This window comes from Lutjanus erythropterus, chromosome 20, assembly GCF_056507025.1.
Source record: "Lutjanus erythropterus isolate fLutEry1 chromosome 20, fLutEry1.hap2, whole genome shotgun sequence".
Lineage (NCBI taxonomy): Eukaryota > Metazoa > Chordata > Actinopteri > Lutjaniformes > Lutjanidae > Lutjanus > Lutjanus erythropterus.
Genome location: NC_139336.1, coordinates 6,157,588 through 6,181,814, shown reverse-complemented (window position 1 = coordinate 6,181,814; position 24,227 = coordinate 6,157,588). Strand labels below are relative to the sequence as shown.

Genomic DNA, 24,227 nt, shown 5'->3' with positions numbered 1-24,227 from the left:
GTGTCATGGTCACTCAGACATCATATCAACACGTCCACACAATTTGGTTAAAATAGCATAAAATTCTGAGGAGATATGACCAATTTTGACACTGCATTTCCTTAGTGATACAATTACTTCGTTCTTAAGATTCACAAAGGACATACAAACAGACATACAGACAGAGATTCCTTCCTCTGTAGTTAGATATATCATCATAATACATCACATGTATCACCAAATATATTTTGGCAAAGCCTGAGGTGTCTACACCCTTGTTTGTTCTTTGAAGCCACTGTGAGCGAGTGTGTCTGATATCCATTTGCTGCTGTGGTCACTTACAGTAGACGCCTGAAGGCTGGAGCTTCTCCTCAGCTCTCGTTCGCTTTGTTTCTGTTTCTCCTGAAGGTTGAAAAGCTCAGCGGTCAACAGCTGCTGACGGCTTTCAATCTGCACGAGCCTGACAACACACAAATATACAAAACGTTTAGTTCACTACCTGCACCTAAGCCTGAGCTCTCCAATTACAATTCACACTGTCAACATCTTCTTTAATATATTAAGACACGACTCCTCACTTCTTTGCTCATTTGGATTGCTCCTCCTAATCAATTACAGTATAACAAGTTTGTGGAATTGTGGACAGGACTTTTTGCTGATTGGCTGGTTGAAATTTTGGTGAGGTATCACTGGGATTCAGACAGTTTATTCATTGAAAACAGTAACACTTTATGTTAATGTGCTTGTAAAAAGCATTAGTTAATAGGTAATAAGGTCCTCATAAGATGCTTACCAACATTAATGGGTTACAAGACTATGTAAGTGTTAATAATAGCATAATAAACATGTTTATTGGTAGATTATAAGAGAATTATAAAAGGATTAATTCGCCTTACTAAGCACTGTTCACATGTTAGATCTGGTATCCCTAAAATGCATAGTTAATTGTTAATAAGTGCATAATAAAGGTTTAATTAACCTTAATAAGCATTGTTCAAAATGTGTGGTTAACTGTTAATAAGTGGATAGTTAACTGCTAATAAACACATAATTAAGTGTGCAGAAATAATATACATGATACATTAAAATCAATAAACAAACAATTATAGGAAACCTGTAAGGCTTTTATTAATATTCTCAAGCAGTCTATAATCTATTGACAAGTTTCTTATAAGAGTGCTTATAAATATCTTATAATCTAAAGATAAACATGTTTATTATGCTATTATTAACACTTATAGTGTCTTTAGCCTTATTACCTATTAACTAATGCTTATTAGAAGCACCTTAATATTGAATGTTACTGAAATATATTTCTGGTGAGTCAGAGATTAATAATGTTTGTAATTGAATAAGTTTGGTCAATTTCCAGCCAAACTTTTTTTTTTTTTTACCTGATCAGCCATATTTGCAGTGATGCATGTTTAAGTCTAAAATTGATTTCAATATGTATAAATTGCACAAATTACTGTTCATGCACCCGTTAAGATGAAGAGAGACTCTCATGAACTTTTCTTTGGTTCATATAACACACATTAATATACAGACACATGTAAACAAGCTAACATGAACATATCTAATCATCAGTTTCTTGAAATAAAATAAAACGTCAATGAACAACAATTAATATTGCAAATGTGCATGATAGTCTTCAATATCTGAGATAATTACTGTAGGTAAAATTAGCAAGTTTGCACCTCAGGTGCTGCTGTTTAATGTATTTTCCCTGAACAAACAATCTGAGTAGCTGCCAGTGAAAAGACCATTCCAGGACACGACAGACCTCTCTGTTCTCTGTTTGTCTTCTAGGAGCTGAGAGATTTGCCTGAGAAAACACTGACGAGAGATACAACCATAATCGACTGAATCAGCTTTGATACTTCTGTTTCTGTTTTCTTTTTTTCCCCCACAAGTTGTTCAGGGACAAAAGGTTAGTTGTGGTCTTTGGATCTGAACCATCATCTCTCTGCTCTCACATCCTGATCTGCCATCCAAACAGGTCTGAAACACGACCTGCAGCGACTTTCCCACATCAAACATCCTAAACCGAGCTGCAGGCTGCAGCAACACTCTCAAGCATGAAACAGCTCCTTCCCTGAACAAACATGTTCCTGTTTTCATAGATACACACAGAGCTGAACAGCTGATGCAGACTTAGTGATTCATGCTCCCTGTGTAAAGTCAACAGCAGACAAATATTTAATAATGAATTAAATGACTTAAAAAACTCATGTGACCAACACACCACTGTGTACTGTTGTTTATATCTGGAATACACTCAATTATTCACTACTATTATCTACTTTAAAATTATAGTACAACGGAGTATCATGAGAAGAACAATTGGTACAGTGCAGTAGTATTAGTGGTAGATATAAGAACTACTGCACTTCTACAGCAGGAGCAGTAAAGTTGTTGTAGTGGTAGAAGTACTTATACAACAGCAGAATTTGCAGTATTAGCACTAATTTAAGTACTGATGTTAGCACTATAATTTTGAAGTAAACCAATGAGTACTGAAGTACTAATGGTATCAGCAGTGGTAGTAGTATTAGTTAGTGTCAGTTTTTGTGCTAGTAGTACTATGCATAGCAGTGATAATAGATTATAAGTACTAGTAACATTGCTAGGAAAATCAGTGCAGTAGTAGCAGCAACAATCAAGTAGCATTATTTGCAATATTAGTCTGTGTATCAGTGTCAAGAAGTGGCACTTTTAGTGCAATAGAAGTTGTAAAAACTACAGTACAAGCTCTAGTACCAAAGCTATTTGTAATAGCACTAGCACTGTATTGTAGTACTTGTACTATCAAGTTAACACTTTATATTAAGGTACTTGGAAGTTAATTAATAGGTAATAAGGCCCTCATAAGATGCTTATTGACATTAATATCCATTAATAAGGCTACATAAGTAATAATATCATCATAAACTATTTATTGTTAGATTATAAGGCATGTATAAGCACTTACAAGACACCTGTTTATAGTCGCTTAAGAAAGTTAATTAAAGCCTTATGAGTTTCTAATAATTGTTGTAATAAAATTACTTTTTTAAGTTTAATTGACTTTTAAGCCATTGTTTTGTTTTCTGTTGCTTTATTAAGATTAATACTTGCTTTATTATGGATTTATTAGCTGTTAACTTTGTATTTATTAATTATATTAACTAGTTAACTATGCTTTTTGCAGCTACTAGATCTAAATTGAGGACAATGCCTTATTAGAGTTAATAAATCCTTTATAATGCACTTATATTTAGCATCTATTTATAAAGAATCAACATCCTTCTACATTAGAGCTGCAACTAATGATTATTTTCATAGGTGATTATTTTCTTGATTAATTGATTAATAATTGTTTGTTTTCAAATGTCAGAAAATGGTGAAAAATGTCAATCAGTGTTTCCCAAAGCCCAAGATGACATCCTCAAATGTCATTTTACTCACATTCCAAAGGTATTCAGTTTACTGAGGAGTAAAGAAACCAAAAAATATTCACATTTAAGAAGCTGAAATCTTAATTCAAACAGATTCATCAGTTATCAAAATAGTTGGCAATAATTTAATGATCGATTAACTGTTGCAGCTCTAGTCTACATATCAGCTCCTGTTAATTCTAGAGGCAGAAATGAAAGCCCAGGTATCAGAGTGTAGGTGATTGTGTGTCCACTGGGAGGCGCTAACCCTCTGCAGCAGAGCGTGAGAACAGCAGGTGATGAGAGGCAGAGAAGTGTTTTGTTTGTGAGGAAGAAGAGGAGGCTCATCTGAGGGAAGCCTTTGATGAACTGACTGAAGGAGTGACATCCACATGTAGAGAAAGACGGAGGAGTAGAAACAACACAAACAACGACACAAAAACACAAAGGCCCTCTGGGAAATATATTAACGCTCTGTTAATGAGGTTTTCAAGGAGGCCTTCTGACTCCACTGTGAGTGTTAGAGGACTGTTATGAGACGGACAGAAAACTGAGGTAAAATTCATTTTGTCTTGCTGGAACAAACACAGGAACTATACAACACTGACCACAAACCCATAGATATTTCAATACACTATCAATATTTTAATGTAAGGGCTAAGTCTGGGATTTAAGCAGTCAGCGCCTTTTCTGATGTCTGAAGTTTCAGGGCTGAATATCGTTTTAAAATGTTCCATACAGGTTGAAAAATGTTATCTGAACACTGACCTTGCATGGCCCAGGGCTACGAATATGGAGTGTGAAAAGCCTTGAATTTTTAGGAAAGATTTCACCTAAGAAAAAGTAAACTAGCATAAATATTCAACTGCAGACTTTTGTTACTATAGTTTGGAAAATGGTTACAGCCTGAACCACTTATAATACAAGGCTTTATTGTACTTTTGTAGTGGAGAAACTGACCTTTTCTTCAGAGCTGCAATTAAAGATGTTCCAGTTACTTTAGGGCCATTGAACTCATTATTCTATTTGTAACTTTTTCCTCCAAATTCTCATCTAAAGAAAATTAATTTAAATGCAGTTTTTTGTGATGTAAACATGTGGTCTTTATTGCAGACTGCTCCCAATGTCTTCTCTTTTTTCTTTTGTATTGTTTGCTTCTGTGTTTTTAATGTTTTATTTTTTGTACTTTTTTATTTTCCCTGTAGTTTGTGGTTGTATATTTACAAAAACATATGAAACAGTACTGATAAGAAAAGTTTGTGATGTGAAATGGCATGATTTTTGAATATATCTTGAGGTAAGAGGTCAAGGGACTCCTTTGAAAATGGTCATGCCAAATTCAACTTTGTTATTTATCCAACTTCCTGACAATCTAGACGGACGTGGTTGCCTCAGGTCATTTAGTTTCATAAGATGCCACTATCCTCACTGTAGTTTTAAAAGTGAGCCACTGTTGCCTATGAAAGATGGGACAGATTTAACGCTCAAAAACACGAAACCGAACGCATGATCCCCTCCAGGCTTTGGACCAGCAGAAATAATAACAGTGTCCTGTCGCAAGTAGCATTTGATCCTTTGTTATTTGGTACTGTTGTCCAGAATGAAAGTTTTACTTGCCTAAAGCATATTGAGAAATGCATTACGGAGGAGTTTTAATAAGAAATAAAAAGAATAAGACTAGCACAAGTCTAGCCAATGTCCATTGTTGTTTGCTGAAAATCCTCGGAAAAAGGTCATCTTTTGTTAAATCTGTTTTCTGTTACCTATAACACCAGTGACGCAATTTATGACGCAAATCTGAAGATTGCAGGTTCTGCTCCCGGCTAGCTTGAAGAAAAAAATAAGAAAACTAAAGCCTTGAAATCACTTGCCGATTCATTGGCAATATGTTTTCTGCAAAACAACAACCAAAAAAAAATCATAACATCAGAGAAAGGAGACTTCATTATTTCTCATTTCACACTTGAGATACATTCAGACTTAACTGTTCAATATTTGTTTTTCCCCACTCTTTTTGAATTATTAATTATCTCAGCTTTCTTTTTCTTTGTCATTTAAAAATAACAATAACAATAACAGGTTTGGGTAGCAATACGGATGTGAATTTACTGAGCCGCAACAGCATCGCCATGGCAACATGTATGTATCCTATAATAGGCCTGTTAATCTCAATCTGCTGGAGATGTTTTCCATCAGTTCAACGTTCAGAACAAATGAGCATCTCGAGAGGAGTCTCGAGGAGATTTCAGGACTTTGAAGCTTCATGCAAACGAGCTACTTTGTCACATGTCAATCAAAACGATCTCAACCAATCAAATGGCTTCATTAAAACGCTGTGCGTGCGACGATCGACGAAGAACATCATCCATTGGAGTGAAAAGACAGTAATTACCAATGAATGTCTGTGTGTGTGTGTGTGTGTGTGTGTGTGTGTGTGTGTGTGTGTGTGTGTGTGTGTGTGTGTTGTTGACAATTTGAAAATTACGCACACACACACACACACACACACACACACACACACACACACGCGTGTGGTGCCAGCTGTCAGTGTGTTCTGATTAGGTGCTTACGTACAGAAAAGCGTGAATAGGGCTCCATAATTGCTTGAATGTATGTGACAAACACATTTCACTCCATAATTGCAGGTGAAAAATGTGTGGGTGTTATGTATTTATTTATTTATTTTTATTTTTTTACATTAATGTATCTCACCACTTGCAGCCTGTCACATATGTAATTTTCACTGTGTCGAGGTTACACAGGATGTATACGCCGGGTGTATTTATAGCACAAAAACCCTCCATTCTGATGAATAAAATACATTAAGTGTTCCTATCACTGACAGGGGTTATTCTATAGACCAGTATGTAAATCAACACCAGTGTTAATGTATGACTCAACTTCTACTTCAGATTGTTGTCTGTGTTATAATTTTCTACATGAATATTTGCAATTATAAATAAAACTGTTTGAAAATGTAAAGAGAAGTTAAAGCATCAGTGATGAAATGATTTACTTGGATATAAATACTTAGATAAAGAATAAATACATTTTTAAAAAGAGGGTATAATGGATGAGAAAGCAGGAAGACTTGAAGGAAAATGACAAACAGCGGAGGGAAAGGGAGGAGCATAAGACAACGCCTCGCTACAAGAAAAGGTGAAAGGAGGAAAAATGTTTTGACAGGTTGAGGGCGAGGAGAGACAGATTCTGATGAAGACGGGAGTGAGGACGGGAGAAATCGTGTTTAGTTTTGCTCCATTACCCAACCTGACTGTGTGTTGAAATGAGAAAGAAAGATATAAAGAGAAACGAAGAAATCAAAGAGGGAAAAGAAAAGTGAAAGGCAGGGAATAAAAGAGAAGAAAGAAAAACAGACATGAAACAAACTAAGAAGTGAAAGAGAAACAAGAAAAAGGATTAAAAAATAAATAAGTGAGAAAAAGTGTAAATATAAAGACTGTAACAGAGAAACACTGTCCATATTTAGCTGCTTACTGAGGAAACCATGATTTCTTTGGAACTCCTCTAATTAGCTTCTCTCTGGAGTTTTAATCTCCTTTCATGGTCTTTGTTAGCAGACAGACTTTGGTCAGATGTCTCAGTTACAGAAAAACAGCAGCATATTAGAGCAATATTAGGTTTAAAAAATACACAATCACAATCTCTCAAATTACATAATTAAAGAGAAAAAAGATAAAACAAAACAACAACAAAAAAAAAATGTGGCGTAGTTCCAGGATTAAAGTCATATATTTATGACAAAAAAAACAGGTATTCTCTGAGATTATGAAGTCATATATATGTATTTCTGAGGGAAAAAAACCCCCTCACATATTCAAGAACAGGAATAACACATTAGCCGCATCTGTGTTGTGATAAAGTTGATCCAGACTTGCAAAGTGAAGCAGTGTGGTCCCTTGGCAAAAGCAACAAACAAAGAACTATATAAATTTTTGTTTCTTGTGAAACTTGTGACTATTTTTTTCCAAATTTTTTACTTTAATCTAAGAGAATATGAGTTTTTATTTCTTTTTGTCTTTATTACTACTAACTAGTGTTTCCAAGGTGAATATTGCCACTCAAATGACTCTTACTTCTTTAATTCTAATCTTTATTTGCTGCTGGAGGCCACTGATCGGTTGCAGCAGCAGTTTAGAGTTTAAGTGCTCATTGCTTGGGGGAAACTCAGCAGCAGGTTTTTCAGGAAGAAGAGACTATCACTGATTTTCATGCACGCATGTAATATATTGATATATGATGATCCTCATTTCCCATGTGACTGTGACATCTGACCTTTGTGGTGTTGGAAATGAAGCTTTTCAGTCTTAAGATTTAACAGAATAATCCAATGAGGTGCCTGATGGATTTAATGGTCGATAGCAGAAGATTCTGAAGCGGAGAAATGAACAGATTATCCACTGGAGAAGAGGAACAAGAGGACGATGAAGACTGGGAGAGGGTTGCCAGAGTTCAGCTGGGAATTCTCCAAACTGCCAGTCTGCCTGTTGGTTTTGGCAACAAACTGAACTTTCCTTGCGTAACCCGACTAAAGACTCTTGTTTCTGTCTATCTATGGGAAAATACCATGAAACAACACATATAATCTGTCACAATCAGACTTCACTTATTCCTCCACTGTGTCCAGCTGAGTCTGTGTTGGTTTGTGCTGCTGTGTGTGAGATCTTTCAGTCCATCACGCACCGCTGCAGATAATAAAGGATGTGATAAAGGAAGTCTTGTTGTTTTCAAATGGAGCAGGTCAGGACCTCAGGTTGTTTAGAGATACTTCATTAAACCTCTAAGGGACAGTATCCGCACTGCTGTCAGTAATTATCAAAATAGAAATATAAAAGAAAATCTGGTTTAGTTTTGTTTTTGTACTGTTCTAACAGTCCATATTAATTACATTGAAAGGGTCACTTCATCTAAACTCTCCTAATGGTATCTATATTTGCAATTTTAGGTTTTATCTGTCCAGAATTTGATTTGTGAGATACAGTTGAGCTTAAAAGAATTCAGTCTGAGCTGCTCACAGAACTGAAAGTTGAGATCTAAAAAAAATTTAAAAATTCATTCATTCACATCAGGAACTAAAACAATTAGTTGACTCGTCAATAATCTGCAATAATTTAAATGAAATAATCCTTTTTTTTAATTTTTGAGTCAAACTTTCCCTGTTCCAGGTTTTTCAATTGTGATCATTTGCTGGTTTTTATAGTCTTCTGTTTTGGAAATGAAATATTTGTGGGTTTTGGACTGCTGGTCTGACAAAACAAGTTATTTAAAGACTTAATCTTTCACTATAAACTGTTAAAAAAAAGAAAATGTATAAAGTGAATTGATTTACTCATAAAGGGCTAATTTGTCTCAGCAACACTCAAACTGGTATCTTTAGATTGTTAAACTTATCATTACTATTCAGATCTACTCATGTACTAAGAGTAAACTTAGGTACATGAGTGGATCTGAGTCAGTCATTGTGATGCAAAATTTCTAAAATTTCCACAACATAAAATTAAAATGCAATTAAACGAGCCAGAAATCAAGTGAATGGCAGATAAATAAATCATTTTAAAAAGTTAAATATTAAGCCCCCAGAATATTCTTCCCAGAAGCAGTCACTCTGGATGTTACACAGTACGTTGTAATTACTTTCTACTGCTGTAGAGAAAATAGTCTTTTTGGGTGAACTGAGCCTTTAATAAGTAACATGCAGATGTATGGCTGTACCGTAATATTAAAAAAAACAAAAAAAAAAAAAACATTATTCCTCATATTTTGATTTCTCAACACCTGAACAAATAAAACAAAACTTGAGTGAAACGATATATCTAGAGGGAACGTTTTTTTTCAATAATTTGGGTGTACTGACCCTTTAAGATGTCTTTTCTTTAACTTCTAGTTGTAAATTTACAAAGCATTTTAGTTAACTGACAAACTTCCTTATATGTAAAAATACTTATCAGTTTCATACTTGGGTTTTTCCCACTTCACAGGCTGAAAGGACAAGGGTCAAGTACACGTCAACAGAGCAGTTTTTAAAGCTTGTGTTAATAGACAATCATCACAACCTTCCGGTTTTTAGACTGAGCCACCCGGCTGCTCTGGGTACTTCCAGTAATAAAACCACAATGTGTATTTATAAAATTGCTTCTGAGAAAGCAGGAAGATAAACATGAAAAGGAATGTCTGTATATCCAGTTTGTTGTCAGATCACGCTGCTGTTACAAATGAAACAGAGCTAAAACAAATAAGTCTTAAGACTCGCAAGCAGCTTGTTAACTGAGAGAGGCAACAGGTCTCTTTCCAGTTTCTCTAATTTTATCTGAATATGACAGATTTACATCTTACTGGAGCCTGAAAACAAACGTTAAGCGGAGCAGAGGTGAAGCTAAGTTAGTATGAGCGAATAGCAAACACCACCGGTAAGTGCGACAGGTTGAGACAGCTGTCAATCACGGCAAACACTCCACCACGCTGTCTATAAGAGCCTGTCAACACCTGGTATAAACATGTGTCTTGGGTGATCCGATCACAAGTGGAAAACTCTAAGTACAGGTGTGAAAGCACTGACATCGTGGTGGTCTGGCCCGCATGTGACCACAGTGTGTAAAAAATGTGTCCTGTGCCACACTGAAGGACCGCCTACTCAACTGACATCCTGTAAGTCCATCATTTGGTTCACTGTAATGCAATTATGTATGTGATAAGGTGTCTGTTTCTACAGATTTGACTATTGAACTAGTTACAGAAAATCCCCAGACTCCCTTAAAAAAAACAAACACTATTAGAGTTTTTGAGAGAGTAGAAACTGAATAAACTTTACAAAACAGCAACAGCATTTTCTTAATCATTCATACTTTCTCGCAAATTTCTTCGCAAAGTTCTTTCTTTCCTTGTTTAAAATAAATGTGTTGCTGTGAAAAGCAGACAGGAGAGACGCTCCACGGTGCGCTGGGATTTTATACCTGAACAATGAGCAGGACGCCCAATTTGAACTCCTCTGACTCTTGCTGGCATTAATGCTTTTTCTTGCCATCTGTGATGTGAAAACATCAGATTTCCACACAGCTGGAGAAAGGTAAACGTGTCCATGGTTGTCCCCCCATGGAGTGTGTCTGCTGGGCTGCTGACAGCGTAGGTAAAACATGAGGCTAAAATGGGTTGATATAGGAGTTTAGTGTGGTGCTGAACTGAAAAATAACAAAAGACCGAATAGTCAAAGCTTCATACTGAATAGCCAAATGGACAGTAAGGGACATTCAACTGACAAAACAGTCCTAGTGTTTCATTTGTGTAAAAAACTGTGTTTCTGTGAAGAGCAGACAGGAAAGAAGCTCTATGGTGCGCTGGGATTGGACAATTTGGTTTTCTCTGACTCTGACAAGCATTAATACTTTTTCTTGTCTTCAGTGATGTGAAAACATCCGATACAGTCAGAGGAAGTAAAAGTGTGGGTCCTGCTCATAGTCTAGTTATTTATTCCCAGTGCACCACAGAGTGTCACTCCTGTTGGGCTCATGTAGATATAGGAGTTTAATGTAGAACTGAACTTTTAAAAACAGAATAAATAGTCAAATCTTCGTACTGAATGGCCAAATGGAGCGTAATAGACTTTCAACTGACAAAATAGCCCTAGTGTTTATTTGCATACAGAGCGGGGAACTGGGATCCAATCACAAGTGGTCACTCGAGATGCATCTGGAGACCCATTGTGATGCCAGATGTGAATTGATGCAGTTAGAACTGTCCACTCGTGATTGGATCACCCAGGATGAATGTTAATGCCAGGTATAAACAGCTCCTGACTGCCAGTGATTTTCAAAATTAGCATCAATTAGTGAAAACAGAAATTCAGTTTCCCATGGGAAAGATGTATCCAAGGAACCAAGCTATTAAATAATGCTTGATTTCCTAGTAAGAAATTATTGTAAACTATCAAATAATCTTTAAAAAATAAAGTAACTATACTGACTGGTCACATTTTAATGTAGTCTGTAGTATACAAGTCAGCTGTTTACAACATGTTCTTCATCCCTCAGTTGGTGTGAGAAAAGTTTGGTCCCAAAGACCATTAAGACTGCTTTAGCTTCACCACAGAGCAGTGAAGGTTACTGCTTGTTTTTTGGATTATGTTCTTACTTCTGACAAACAGCAGCGCATTTTTCTTGTCAGAGGACAGAGACTTTTTTGTGTTCAGAGAGTTTAAAAAGGCATCATTATCACCTTGACAAAGAAAACTACTAACTAAAGCAGACTTTTAAGGAAGCGTTCCAGGACTTCCTGGCGTGAAAGCTGCTTGATTCCTGCGGCTTGTTCAGGTCCACTCAGAGAAAAAGAATCTCCTTATCTCCGCTCCAGAGTGGTAGCTCTATCCTCTTTTCCTGCACAAAACCCAACCCTGTCTTGGCGCTGACATTACAACATAAGCCTTTCTTAAAGCTGAGGAAAACCCCACTAAAATGAAAACAGGGTGACGTCTTCTTCCAGTAAGTGGATGTGAGAAATGGGCAGGGCAACATGATGAAGACATGTAAGAGTTTTTATTAAGAAATTATAAAGAAAGAAAGAAAAGCCTTTGATCCAAGCTGTGACATGAGCCCATTGGTCTTGGCGAAGACAACCACTGTGAGAAATTAGGAGATTTCCTGGAATATCATCAGAATAATGTGTGCGTGCGGGTGTGTGTGTGTGTGTGTGTGTGTGTCTGCTGGCACACCTTGAATCCTGAGATGTGTTTTAGCTTGTCTTGTCTGACAGAAGTGAGACCAGTTGAAGTGTTGTTCTGCCAAACTGCTCGTCATGGCACGAGTACAGAGAGTACGAGCGCGCAGGGTGAGGCGGCAGCCACCTACTACCATCTGAACATTTACTGTCAACACAGCGCAAGTGGTAAGACAAAAAAATCTGAAAATTCACCAGGAAGTCTCACTTTCTCACAGTTTATATGAAAAATGTTAAACAGTGTCTAACTTTTCAGACACTTTTACTGTTTAACCAGCCAGCCTGGTGTCCACAGCAGAACCGCAGACAGGAAAAAGACGGCCATACAATCTGTGATGTCACACACAAGCTTTTCGGATTAAATGCATTATCGTACATTAAATACACATTTCTGTTCTGTTTTATTCATTGGCTGTGGTGAGCAAATGCTGATGTATAAATTATAATATTCCTGCACATGCTTCACATTGAATGCATTTTAAAGTGGAGACAGTGGTAAATATTTAAGGCCAGGGTAGGGTTGAAACAAACTAGTTTGTCAGAAATGTTGTCCAGCCATGTCTGAAGGTAAATGTCTGCTTTGAACGGCTGAACCTAAAGGGAAGAAGCCTGCTGATGTAGTGAGACGCGTCGTTTGAATGGTATTAAAGATAACGTTGGAGCGGTGTGAGGACTCTATTCAGACTCTATTTGTCAAATAGACAACATTCTGACAACTTTACTGTGAAACCAGACATTACCAAATACTCACTCCATATAGTTTAGTTTTGAAAACTACATTTAGACAATTTCTGCACTTTTTGCCAGGGGGTCAGTTCAGTCTTTTATAAACACTGGACAGACAAAAAACATTTTTTAAAACCATCAAATAATTGTTACTTGGAGCCATAAGTTACCATGTTACAACAAGAAAGGTTTCTTCTAAAAAAGTGATTAAGGTTGTATGTTGTAATGTGACAATAACATGTTATAACAATATATTTTTCACATTATAATATCTTGCTTTTACTGGTATGGCAGTAACACTATTCCGTAAATGATGAAGGAAAATGGCTCATAAAACAAAGGCTGATGTCACCTCTGCAAACTTAGACACTGGAATTTAAAAAACTCAAACAATTTTAAAATTGAAATAATTGACTTTTGTTTTGTTCAGAGATATTCAGGATCCTGTAATTATGCTGACTAAAGACTTTTCCCTCACCTGCCATACAGACACACAGAGGACAGAAAATGCTGAATCAGCTCAGAGCTGTTTGTGACGTATGTATCTCTACAAATGTGTTACATATATGAAACAAGTTCAGAATGATGGCGTGTCTGTCATTATAGGATTAATGCACTGTAATGACCCACTTTCATGACCTCAAAATTTACACAAGCCTAGAAGCATGAGGAGGTATGAGTGTCCATAAGTTCATAAGTCCATGGGTAATAAAAAAGTGATGTGTGCTTATAGTTTTGCATTTCTTTCCAGAAGTTAAACAGATCCGCTCAGAAAGGGTTACAGATTTTAAATCTGGGGGAGAAAATGATCACTGATTCATTGTTGTACATTCACTTACAACAGTTTAATTTAAGCCATAGTTCTAAATTTGGTCCTCACAAAGATAGATTTACAGGAGAATGCCCAAACACACACATAAGAGAACTAATGCATGGAAGAACAATTCACTTTCGTTTTCTGTCTTTTCCCGTCTCACGCTTTTCCCAGCCACACAGAGACAGAGAGGCAGGCAGGCAGGATCCTGTTGTGTTCTCCAGCGGAGCAGAACCTGCTGCTGGTAGGAGATACAGTGAAACTCCCACATTCGTGTTTCAGCTCTGTGACAAAACCTCACAAACCAACACAGAGCCGCCTCCTACTCACATGTTCTCACACTACTGAACATGGTCCTGATTTATAGAGAGGTTAGTCCAGTTTAGGCCCAGCGAATATTTTCAAGGAAAAGCTTTGTGTATGGTTTAATATATTATACAGTGTATATGTCTATTAGTATTATCCTGACTGTATTTCCTGCTTACAGAATCTTGATCAATCATTAATCAACAATAAATAGAGTCACAAGCTTATCTTTATGACCCAAAATGCTGATTGCCAATTTTTATGAACCCTCTGAGCATATTTTGCAGTATTTAGGCCAGCTAATCATAACCCCTTCTAAAGCAAAGCATATTGCTTTTGAAATTGAAATTAACTTTTTTTTTTTTTTAATTTTGAATAGATTTTGAAGAGATTTGATTGAGTATTATTCACTGCAAAATCTAAGTTGATTCTACTTTTAAAAAAATCTAGGAAACTGCTTGCCTCAAAAAAGGTAAGTAAACATAACTTTTTTTCATAAGTGAAGTTTACTTTATGTATACATGTTAAGTTTACATCAAACTTTGCTGTATTCACTTAATTGTGAAGTTGCCCCAACTTAAAAATGGCAAGTTAAAAATAACTTGTTCTTTGTTCCCAGCATTTTTTTCTTTGGAGCCCCCCAGTTGTATTGAAGAAAGACTGAGCCCCCCCAGCCTACGTATGTCCTCATACACACCAGGTGAATGAATATTGTATTCCTAATTGGCACCAGGATTGTAATAATCAGGCCCAAATGGAATCTGTAGTTTTTTCAAAACAGTTTTCATCTGTGATTCTGAATGAAAATCGACAGAAATCTGTTTTTTTTTGTTTATAATGTGATAGACATTATTCAAATCTTTTGGGATTTTAGTAGAAGCTTTAAATTTGAAAAACAAAGTGGGACCATTTATTGGAAAAGTCAACCAGCAAATGTCGGACACATGGCTGCTTAAATACAACCATCAGTGTGGAGTGGATAACGTTCAGAGTTTTAAAAGCAGTATCTCTATTCATTTATAATCTGCAGAGTTGTCTGAGGAATTCTGTGGAAGCAGATTTCGTATGAGCCTGATTATAAGCCAGGAAACTATCCATCAAACACAACAGCTCATGTTCAGTCATCAACAGGCATCCACCCTGCTGAAGAGGGAACAGACTAAAGCAAATAAATCAATGCTTTGTGTGCCCTCTTATATACAGTATACAGTAACCTCCTTGTACCGAGCACATAACACACCACTGACTCACTGTGTGTGTATGTTGCTGAGCTCCTGCTCTGTCTGTCTCTGCAGCTGCTGGAGGTGAAAGGTCAGCTCCTCGCTCAGAACAGCAAACCTCAACAGTCCTCCTCTCCCTGTTTTCTCCTCACACACCAAACCCTGATCACGAGAGAAGACAGATGATGATTAGGTGTTTACATGATTTCAGTCTGTTAATAGCTGACAATAGTGACTCTATTAATCCTAACATGCAGTCAGTTAGCATGTTATCATGTGTGTCAGTGTCTTTGCTAAATGGGCCTGCTAATAGTTTGTTTGTGTCTCAAACTGACCACGCACTCATTACCCAGTTTTTATTTTACATGAAACACTGTTGGCATGGATTACAACAATCTCTAGACCTATGCTATGCTACTGAGCAGGTAATTTGCAGACATGACATGGAGCTACATTAGCATGTATTTTTCTGAAGCAGTGGCATCAATATACCCCTGACTTAGCTTAAGTGCTAAATTAACATTGTGGCTAGTCTGTTGGATTTACTGAAATGTTTTAGCAATGCTAGTAGCATAGCTTTAGGGGGGATTGACATGAAAGTCAGACATTTATGGTCCCCAAACAATCTATTCTAATCCTGACTTTGGTGACCCCCTTACTTTATAGTGCCACCATGAAGCAGACATTTTGCATCTGAATGAAACGTATTAAAGACAGATGGGCTGCCATGAAATTTTCTACATGCATTAATGTCTCTGTCAGAATAAATTGTAATAACTTGATTTTCAAGTCAAAATTTGTCCAGCATGAAATAGTTGCAAAACTAATGACATCTTCATTACCCTTGGCTGTAGTTCGTGTTTCATGCTAACTAGCAAGAATTAGCAGGCTAATACACTAAGCTAAGATGCTGAATAAAGCAAATGTACCCGCTAAATATTAGCATTAGCTTTGTCATACCGAGCAGGCTGCTGTCCTGGCATTAGTGTGTACTTCATATAACCTTACAGCCACTAGCATAGCTACAGATCCCTAAACCTGGGGTGGGCAGCTTATTTTTGGTGCCACTGGGCAAAAGTTTCTTAATAACCTTTAAGCACAATGCCCTTCAAGGAGTCTCCTCTTGGCTTTGTTTTCAGACGTTAGACAAGTTTTAAGTTGAAGTTTAAATTTAAGACAGTTTTATCCAAAGCACTGGTAATTTGACAACCTTGGAATGACACTCAATAATGAACTAACTTTCACCAGAATCACTTACAGCACCTAGATTAAACTTTTAAACGGACACCCTGTGCACATCCATTTAGGAGTATATTCAGGTCTTAAGCGACCTTCAATCGAGAAACTGGCTTTGACCAAATTCAGGGGGCAAATCTCATAAAGTTGTTGCATGCTGACCAAGTTCATTGTAAGCCAGTGCCATATCCTTAGGCTGGAATTAAAGTTATAGTTCTGTCTCTGAACGACACACCCGAATAAAGAATCCTCCTTTTGTTACCTGAGTGAAAAGGAAGGCTCTTCCAAGAGAAAGAAAACTGTGTGCAAAAAACATAGCAGACAAATGCTCCATAAGTCATCCTATAATATTTAGTCTGGAGGGGATTTGATATGAGAAGGTATTGCACTTTATCTCTCAGTAGTCTGTGTTTGTCAGACATAGCAACATGTTGAGTAAAACAGAAAAGAGTGATGAATCACCCGCAGAAGGAAGAGAGAGTTGGGGTAGATAGACAGACAGATCAACAGACTGACGAGAGGAGCTGAAAAAAGACAGACAGACAGACAGACGAGAGGAGAAACCAAACAAGACACTTGAGGACATGCTAAGTGAAGATTTAAGTTGGAGTAGGTGCCGTGTAATCGGGTTGTGAGTCTGAACTTGTCCGGGTGACAGAGTCCTTCAGCGAGCGGCTGTGGGCTGAGAGACAACAGACCGACTGAGTCACTCTGGCACACCATGACGATCACCCTCGTCCTCCCCTCCGTCTGCCTGTCTGTCTATCTGTGCCCATGTGACTCAGTCTGAGAAACAAACTGGCACTGTGCTCACAGAGCTGCCGAATCTGATTTGTTTTTCAGACATGATCTTTAGCCCTCACTGTCCACATTGAAACTTACAACTGACTCCATTTTTTGTACTTCCAGATAATATGATATTCATTTAGGAACCATAGTGATACTCAGAAACGTGTTCAAGGCAGACTGCTCTCACTCCTGACGTGTCAAATGCAGCAGGTTGGTCAGTGCACCTCTGCTTCAAACTACACTGTACATTGTAGGTACCCCTGTAGCACCATTTCTGGAGGCTCCCTGTTATGCTAACAGAACAGAACAGCACTGTCTAAGCTGTGTGTTTTATTTTACTGTATTTGTTATGTGTTATGTATTGTATAATTTTATGCACATGTGATGGACCCCTGTAAGAATAGCAGCAGCATTTGCTGCAGCTGATGGGGATAGCAATACACTAAACTAAACATACGTATATATGTTACGTTACGTCTCAAAAAGAGACCAACGTCGACTTTTGGTTTCACACAATATAACACATTCACCCAGGACACCAGGGTGTGTGTCCCACGTGAAACCAAAAGTCAATGTTTACTTCACTGCATACGTTACATTACATACTTGTGTACATTGCATTAGGTTACATATGTGAACTTATGTAAGTAACATACTTATTTTAATCCAAACCATGTACTTTTCCTAAACATTTTTTCTGCCTTTTTTTTATTCTACCTGGACGTTTCATATTATTTACTGCATTTACTGCAAAACTGACTCTACCACATACAGTGTCATAGTTTGGAGCGCAGGACCTCTGACCAAGCTGCTGAATTAGACGAGTTGGGAGTAGCCTGGCTGTAGTGGCAGTAGGCTACTTAAAATTAACCTAAAAATGACTTTATGACTATATATATTAAGCACAGGATCACCCTGTTTGTGAGTGTTCCTGTTGGTAGCTCCGAGCAAATGCAGTTAGCCAGGAAGTTTTTCCTGCTTGAATGCCATCTATGGAAACCCTCTCTCTACCACATGTCATTGCCAAAACACTCCAGTTTTAGGTAAGAGTAGGAGGTCAGAGCAATACATCGCCTGGGGACAAGTACTGCTTTAGTAGAGAGATTTTAGGGAACAGGGTTCTTGGCAGTGTGATGGCAATGAAAATTTATGTATGTAGGCTTGATTTTTGTTTGACTTTAACTGAGAAAAATGTTTCAAAAATGGCAGGACTGGTAAAAATTAGCAACAAGTTTGACCATGTAGAGCAGAAATACTGTGGACAAAGTTAAAAAAAAAAAAAGCAAGATCACAGAACTTTTTGTTAATCCTTGTGATTGCAAGATCACAAATTCCTGGCAGGGCTGTCACTTTGAGCATATTTGCATTTCCAGCCATCACACTCAACTCATCAACACATCATGTTGATTTGAACAGACATTTGATGACATCTCAGATGGTTAACTTCATTCTTTTAAACATTTTTTTCAAGGCTTTTGTAAAATGACACGTATTTAACATAGATGTGGGATACACTGGATTTGAACTGCCTCTTAGGAGAGTTCAACAACAAGGGCAAGGAAAGGGACAGAGAGAGACAGACAGTGCAAAACAGAAAAGGACAGAGTCCCACAGTCAAAGGTGGGGAAGAAAAATCAAGTGAAAATGCAAAGAGTGCCAATAAAAACAAATCCCCGTAAAGACTGTTATAGGTGGAATGCTGTTAAGGCTGTTGAGCAATTAGCCCTGTACCCTCTAGCAAGACTCATGGTTTAAAAACATCAGGTAAAGAAAAAAAATACAACCGAGTTTCAATGTCAGCAAAGACAAAATGACACTTGATGCCTCTGCTACACTGCAGTGGTGATAATCATCTAACTGTTTTTACTGGAGGCGTCATGTTTCAGATTCCAGTAAAACTGCTCTCAAAGACATTCTGTACACCTTGAGCTAAATTTGCAGGGATTAAACTCATTAAAGAGTAAAGTGCTATACAGCGTGTTGAAATCTGTCCAACTGCAAAACGTTACCTTGTCTTGATCAAAGTATGATCAAAGATCAAACAAGCAGAGGCGGGAAATACAAATTACAAATAAATACAAAGTACAAAAAAATACATACAATAAATTTTTCTGACAACTTTTTACTTTGACTTCCTACATTTTCACAAACATATCTGTAATATCTACTCCTTACATTTTCAAAACAGACTCCTTACTTTAGTTTTAATGCATCTGAGGGGAATCATTGATCATTTTCATTTATATTCATATCATGCATGACAGATGCAACAAGACAAAAATTACAAACCAGACTTAGTAAGTCTTAACAAGACGAAAGACCTAACAAGTCAAAAAGCAACGTAAGAGACGCAACGAAATGAAACGAAAAAGACAAAAAAGACATAATAAGATGGAAACGATGTGAAAGATGTAACAAGAAGAAAGATACGTAACAAGACGTAAAGACAAAAAAAAAGATGCAATGACAATGTAAAAGATGTAGCAAGATGAAAAAACGTAGCAAGACGAAAAAGGTGTAAGAAGACAAATAAGAAGTAACAAGACTAAAGTGATGTAAAAGACGTAACAAGACAAAAACATATGATGAAAAAAACTTCCCGAGATGAAACAAACAGAGAGGGAGACATTTTAAAGCCTGTACTTTTTCCACTTCTACTACTTTGACAGTCTATTTTTACACAAGTATTTGTACTTCTACTTGAGTACAGAATGTGTGTACTTTTGCCACCCCTGCAAATAAGACTATACATAATGGTTTCTGATGATTTTCCATGTCACTTACCTGTTGCTCCTCAGTGATGGGGGACTGTAGGATGTGAACTTTGGTTTCTATCAGCTGCCGTAGTTTGTCCAATGAAGCAGGGAAGTCCTCTCTGTTTCTCTGGAGCTCTTGAGCCTTTAAAGAAAGAGAGACAGACAAACTGTTTTCATCATTTTATCAACTTTCAACACAGTAACCCTCATACAGGAAATCTGCCTTGTGTTTCACAACCAGCAGCTTTGGCAGCGAGCGAACACCTCTGGCGGTGTGATCTTATTGGCTGCTGACGTAGCTTAAAAAAGTATATTCTCTGTTCTGAATGTGCGCTTTGGTTGTCAAGCACCTTTCATCTGAAGAACATTCTGCACATTGTTTTACCTGAACGTCTATGCCAACGTCAACTAGAATTAAGGCAACACCCATCTGGCAAAACGCCGTGTGATTCTGTAACAAACTTCTTCATTGGTGTGGAATGGAGAGAAACAGGACTGATGGGAGAGGAAGGTTGAGGTGTAGTGAATCCTGCCCTCCAGACTGAGTTATGACAGAGGGTGCACTAAATACCAGCACGCACAACTGTTTCTCATCTGAGATATGAAACACATCAGTGGACTGACGTTTCTCTGCGGTTCAGACAGACAGAGAAATCTGATTGGACTGAAGAAAGTCTGGAAAGTTTAAAGCACTAAAACGAGGTACCCCAGTGTACAATTATGCTTCAAGTCATTTGAGATTTTGGGCTGAAGCCTACGCCTCAGGTGACCTAATATAAAGAGCGAGGAAGCCCACTTGTGAAGAAGGTGGGTTGGATGAATGCAACAGGACTTTCAGTCAGGAGACCAAGGCTTGTATCCTGTGTGAAACCAGTAGAGCTGCAGTAATTAATAGATTAATCAATTACCAAGGGATTATTAATTGCCAACAGTATCCTCTGCAGCAGCTGCTGGTTCGACTCCCACCTACAGCTGAAAAAAAAAAAAAAAGTTGTTGCCAATTATTTTTTAAATGATGATTTTTTTGGGGGCTTTTGCCTTTATTTTGATAGTGACAGCTGAAGATATGACAGGAGAAGGTAGTGACACGCAGCAGGCAGTTTGTCCCTTTAGAGAGACTGCGTCCTGGAGGACGCTTCCATTCCTACCCGTCAGTATGTCAGGTGAGTGACAGGGTCATGTAAAAACATTGTCCTCTGCTAGTGTTAACTGTGACGGATCACCTCGCTCTGTGTCATTGCTCAAATGTTAAGAGTGAGTGGCAGCAAATGAGGTAGAAACATAAAGTGGGATGTCTCCTCTGACTGGGCTGTACAGAAAAAAAGCACAAAGAAACAAAAAAAACTAAATTTTCCCTCATGAAGAGAATTTTTTTTAAGTTGGTTTCAGAAGTGGAATGTCAAAGTGCAACATCAGAAATGTTCAATATCGTTAATATTGAAGATGAGGATTATAAATCGTCTGCCTACTGAACAGACTCTAGAGGCTTCCCACCCACCATTGTTTGAAACCCACCACAGAGAGCCATTGTAAGACTGTGCTGAAGCAGCTAACCTGGGTGGCTTGTATAGTATGCTTTGAGCTCAAAGGAGGAAATTAAAATCTTCATACATATAGAAAAACTACAGATGGACAGCATGCAATTAATTCCCTCACTCTCCATATGAGTGGATGCATTCACAACATGAGTGGGCTGGGTGTTTGTGACACAGTGGGTCTGTGTTGTCTGATTAAATGCAATCAAAACAAGTCCATTGTGTTTTAATCCCTCTGAGAAAGATTACATGCATCGACAGGAGCTTGAGGGAGCAGAGAGGAATTTGTTAAAAGGATGATGGAAGTGAGACAAAAAAAAGTCTCTATATTCAGTATTTAAAAAGCATGTGACATTCAGTGGACCCAACAAAGTCATTACTTTTCAAACAATCTCATTATAAAGTAAAATAGTGGCTGATGACTGCGGGAAGCTGTAATTCTCCTAGTTACTGTCCAACCCTGTCTCTTTAAATTATGTTTATATACTGCTAATTTGTTTTCCTAATTACATTTCCCAGCAACAAATTGGCAGTATATGAATGTAATTTAGGGGACAGGGTTGTAGAGGCAGAATAACATAACCTCACAAAACATGACACAGTCTACGAGTTTAAATGAAATTAAAACTAAAAAAAGCCTTTAACGGCCACCATTTCCCATGAGCCCTCGACCTTTGTGGGCTAAACGTCACAGCCTGACAGAAGACGCTAGTCTACATAATTACTTAAGAGAAGAGTTTTGTTGAATTTTAGGAATATTACGAAACCAAGTTGTGATGACGTATCTGTGCTGTTAGACTTGTGGATTAACAAAGAAGGTTTCATTTTCAAATAGCAGCTGCTGTAATGGAGGCCAATTTGTCTTGGAATATGGAAAATAAAGCCCGGGATTACACGTTATTATTTCATAAAGGTCAGTGAAAGGAGTGCTGAATGAGAGATTGCATTGACTTACAGAAGCTAATGGAACAGAGGCTAGCCTGAACATGACGTCCTGACTTTGGCTCTCTATAATTCAGATTTAAAAAGGCTAACCACTTGTCTAAGACTTTAAGTGCTTAGGTGTAGCTAAAATAGCCTTTAAAAAGACAGACACCAGCCAATTCTAAAACCACTAAAGCTTTAAAACACTTGTGCCATGTTTCGAAAATGTACTAATACTAAGACATATAAATAGCTACAATCAAGCTAGCTGCTCGAAAAGGCATTAAACTAAGAAACTTAAGCTGACACTCTTAGTATTGAGGCTTTCAAAAGGCCAAATTTAGCTAGCTGTTCCATTACTATGGCAGTGAAAAGACTAACATAACAATAGTTTCCAAATTAACAAGCAAAAAAAGCTAATTGTAGCTAGGTGTCTAAGGTTTTAAATAGACCAATATAGCTAAATGTTGTAATAGGCCTAGTAACTCTTTAAAAGGGCCAACTTTAGCCAGTTCTCTCATTGAGAGCTTAATGCAAGGAACTTTACCAAAATATCACAGTACTAAGGCCTTAAAAAAATCTAGCTAGCTTCTTTAAAACTAAGTTATTAAAATGACCAACTTAAGCTAGCATTTTTAGGACTGGGGCCTTTAAAATCCCCAGATTTAGCTAGCTGTGCCCTTAGTAAGGCTGTGGAAAGACTAACATAAGAATGGCTTCCAAAGTAACAAGTAAAAAAGGCTAATTGTAGCTAGTTGTCTAAGGTTTAAATAGACCAGCATAGCTAAATATTCCAATAGGCCTACTAACTCTTTAAAAAAGGCTAACTTTAGCCAGTTCTCTGAGGGTTTAAGACAAAAAAATAACCAAATACCCCTTTACTAAGGCCTTAAAAGCTAAATTTATCATTAAGCTAGCTAAAAGGTTTTGAAAACGACACAAAATGCTAAAGACTTAAATAGACTGTTTTAATACTCACACTAAAAGGAACTGCTTACAGACCACCTTTAGCTAACCGTTCAAATACCTTTAGCCTAGCCCAGTTTGAGGGAAAACAAACTTAATTTGTTCTGTTGCCATTTAATAGAGTCTGAGCTATAAAAAGTTTCTAAAATACTCACTGCAGGAGCTGGAGAGAGAGAAGTGTTCATGATGAGAGACTGACTGAAAACTAATTTCCTGACTGAGCTCAGACCACAGGGGGTTTGTGTGTGTGTGTGTGTGTGTGTGTGTGTGTGTGTGTGTGTGTGTGTGTGTGTTAGTGGGTGGGCTGCACTTCTGTGTACATGGAGATGACCCTAACTACAACCTCCCCACTGACCAGCATGGACAAGCAGCGACAGAGAGAGAATGCGAGTGTGTTAGTTAATATCCGGCCAGAGTTTGTCAGGGTTTCTGTGCCTGATTGATCAGTTTACTCAACCTCTCCATTGTGTGTGTGTGTGTGTGTGTGTGTGTGTGTGTGTGTGTGTGTATGAGACAGAGAAAAAAGAAAAGACACGCTATAAATGACGGGAAGAGTCCAAGACTTCTACATTGCTTAAAGTTGATTTTTTTAAAAAAGTTTCACTAAACTGGACAAAATGAATCAGGTGGACATAAAGCTAAAGAAAAGCAGAATAAGCTAAACATGTAGATGAACAATGTGGGTTTTGAGGAAAAATGACAAAATGTAGTATATTCAGAAGTCAAAAATCACTTCTCACATCCACATAATCCAATGCACTGCATCACCAACTAGCTTTGTGAAAGATGTTATTTTATTTATTTATTTATTTTAAGTTTGCTTTCTCTCAAAA

The 24,227-nt window shown here is 37.5% G+C and overlaps 1 protein-coding gene across 2 annotated transcripts in view; it reads right to left on the bottom strand.

The window, feature by feature from the left end:
• The window catches only part of LOC146308097 (uncharacterized), a 50,302-nt gene extending 26,691 nt beyond the window's left edge, over positions 1-23,611 (bottom strand). For both annotated transcript variants that reach the window (XM_084745935.1, XM_084745936.1), the window contains exons 1-4: positions 23,550-23,611; positions 19,998-20,111; positions 15,220-15,350; positions 322-439 (exon numbers count right to left, since the gene is read on the bottom strand). In XM_084745935.1, coding sequence (XP_084602061.1) covers positions 322-439; positions 15,220-15,350; positions 19,998-20,111; positions 23,550-23,579 — 393 coding nt within the window. In that variant the 5' untranslated portion in view covers positions 23,580-23,611. The remainder of the gene's footprint in view (positions 1-321; positions 440-15,219; positions 15,351-19,997; positions 20,112-23,549) is intronic.
• Positions 23,612-24,227: the final 616 nt, after the last annotated feature.